Here is a 1,651-nt window from a genome sequence, read left to right as displayed (position 1 = left end):
CAAGACCGCGCAGTGGTCCATGGCTACCTTCATTCGCTCTACCCGTTGAAGAGTTTTTGGCGTGGTCCGCGGCTACCTCCATTTTCCTGCCCTTATTTATTCAAAGCCATCCTCAAGGCCATGCGATGGTCCTCAAGGCAGCAAGAGTGGTATGTGGCTACCTTCATCCGCATGTCCTTGTTCATCGGAAGCAGGGTTAAGAGGCCGTGTAGTGGTTTGTGTCTACCAATTGAATGCATATGTCCCTCTGTCTTTGTTTATTCAAAGCCGTCTGCTTAAGTTCCTTTGTCTTTGTTTATTCAAAGACGTCGCCAAGGCCGTGTAGTGGTCTGTGGCTACCTTCGTCTTCAAGGCCTAGTTCATCTAGATCCTTCCTCAAGGCCATGCGGTGGTCCGTGGCTACATTGGTCCTCAAGGCCACACTCTAATTCATGTCTACCTAGCGTCCTTGCATTCGCTTGTCCTTGTTTGCACTGCATCCATGTCTCTATTTGCATTAGGTAAGCCGTGTTTGCCCATGGTCCATCTTTGTTTGTTCAAGGTAGTTGTCTTCGACTATACACAATCATCTACATGCATGTAGCTACCATGTGTGATGCATCGTGTCAAGTAATGAAAATTGTTGGGACTTTGAACTTTTGTTGGTAGCTAGTTGACCAATGGCAGCTAGCTATTCAATTTTTCAATTTTTTTTCTGATCAAATTTTGTCATGTTCAAGGAAAACTTGCAATGAAAACTATTTTTGCATTGGTGTAGCATTGATATGGGTTATATGATTTTAGTGCACTGCATCATTTCTTTTGTGGGTTGAGTGCAGAGACGTGTCAAGGAGTTTTCAACTTGGCTCAATGTGATGATGGCTGATATTGACAACGATGAGCAGGCTTTGCATAGCAACAAGGGTAAGGAGGTGGAGGAGCCCAGGTGCGATAAAGATGACTTGGATGAGGAGGATGAGCGCGGGTGCGATAAATATTATTTGGATCAGGATGTGGAGGAGGAAGATGAGATGAGTGCAGGTGTGATAAAGATGAGTTGGATGCTAAAGGTGGTTTTGGGGAACAACTATGAAGAGAGGCCATTGAGCATAGGAGTGGAGGATAGGAGGCGGTGGGGTCTAAGAATGAATCGTCTACATCTAGGTCCTTGATTGGCATGGGTGCTACACCAGAGGTCGAGGTCCTTGCACCCATATGTCCTTGTTGATTCACCAACAATCGCACATGTCGATGAGTAGCCAGCCATACATAGTGATGTTGCGGAGCCATCCATACACGACACTAAGGATGCTGAGGATTTTCCACCACCACCATCCATAGTTGAGATCAAGGATGCCGAGCCCATGTCTTCCCCGAGTCAACAAACCGCATACGCATTTACTAGATTTGCTTCAATGACCCTGCACATCGATTTCCAACAGCATGATGAGGTAATATATTTCCATTTGCTGAAAATTTCAATTTTTAAAGATTTTTTATTTTTGGTACCTGCAAATTTTTAGTTTTCCAATATTTACAATTATTAGATTTCTATTTTTGGCACATACAAATTTTCATATTATCAATTTTAAATTTTTTGGGCTTGCTCCATTGCTGATTATTGGGGTGCTTGTGATTTAATGTAGGTGATTTCACCAGGTCGTCAGGAAAA

At 43.5% G+C, this 1,651-nt stretch overlaps 1 protein-coding gene across 1 annotated transcript; it reads left to right on the top strand.

The window, feature by feature from the left end:
• Nucleotides 1-857: 857 nt before the first annotated feature.
• Nucleotides 858-1,151, top strand: LOC147426494 (uncharacterized). The gene has a single exon (XM_086499116.1). It carries the CDS (start codon nt 858-860, stop codon nt 1,149-1,151), a length of 294 nt encoding a protein of 97 aa, XP_086355242.1.
• The last annotated feature ends 500 nt before the right edge of the window (nt 1,152-1,651 follow it).

The sequence above is a fragment of the Adiantum capillus-veneris genome, chromosome 24 (genome assembly GCF_014529385.1).
Source record: "Adiantum capillus-veneris isolate H3 chromosome 24, ASM1452938v2, whole genome shotgun sequence".
Classification (NCBI taxonomy): domain Eukaryota; kingdom Viridiplantae; phylum Streptophyta; class Polypodiopsida; order Polypodiales; family Pteridaceae; genus Adiantum; species Adiantum capillus-veneris.
Note: the sequence above shows the minus strand (reverse complement) of the source record. Positions and strands in the feature narration are given on the sequence as shown.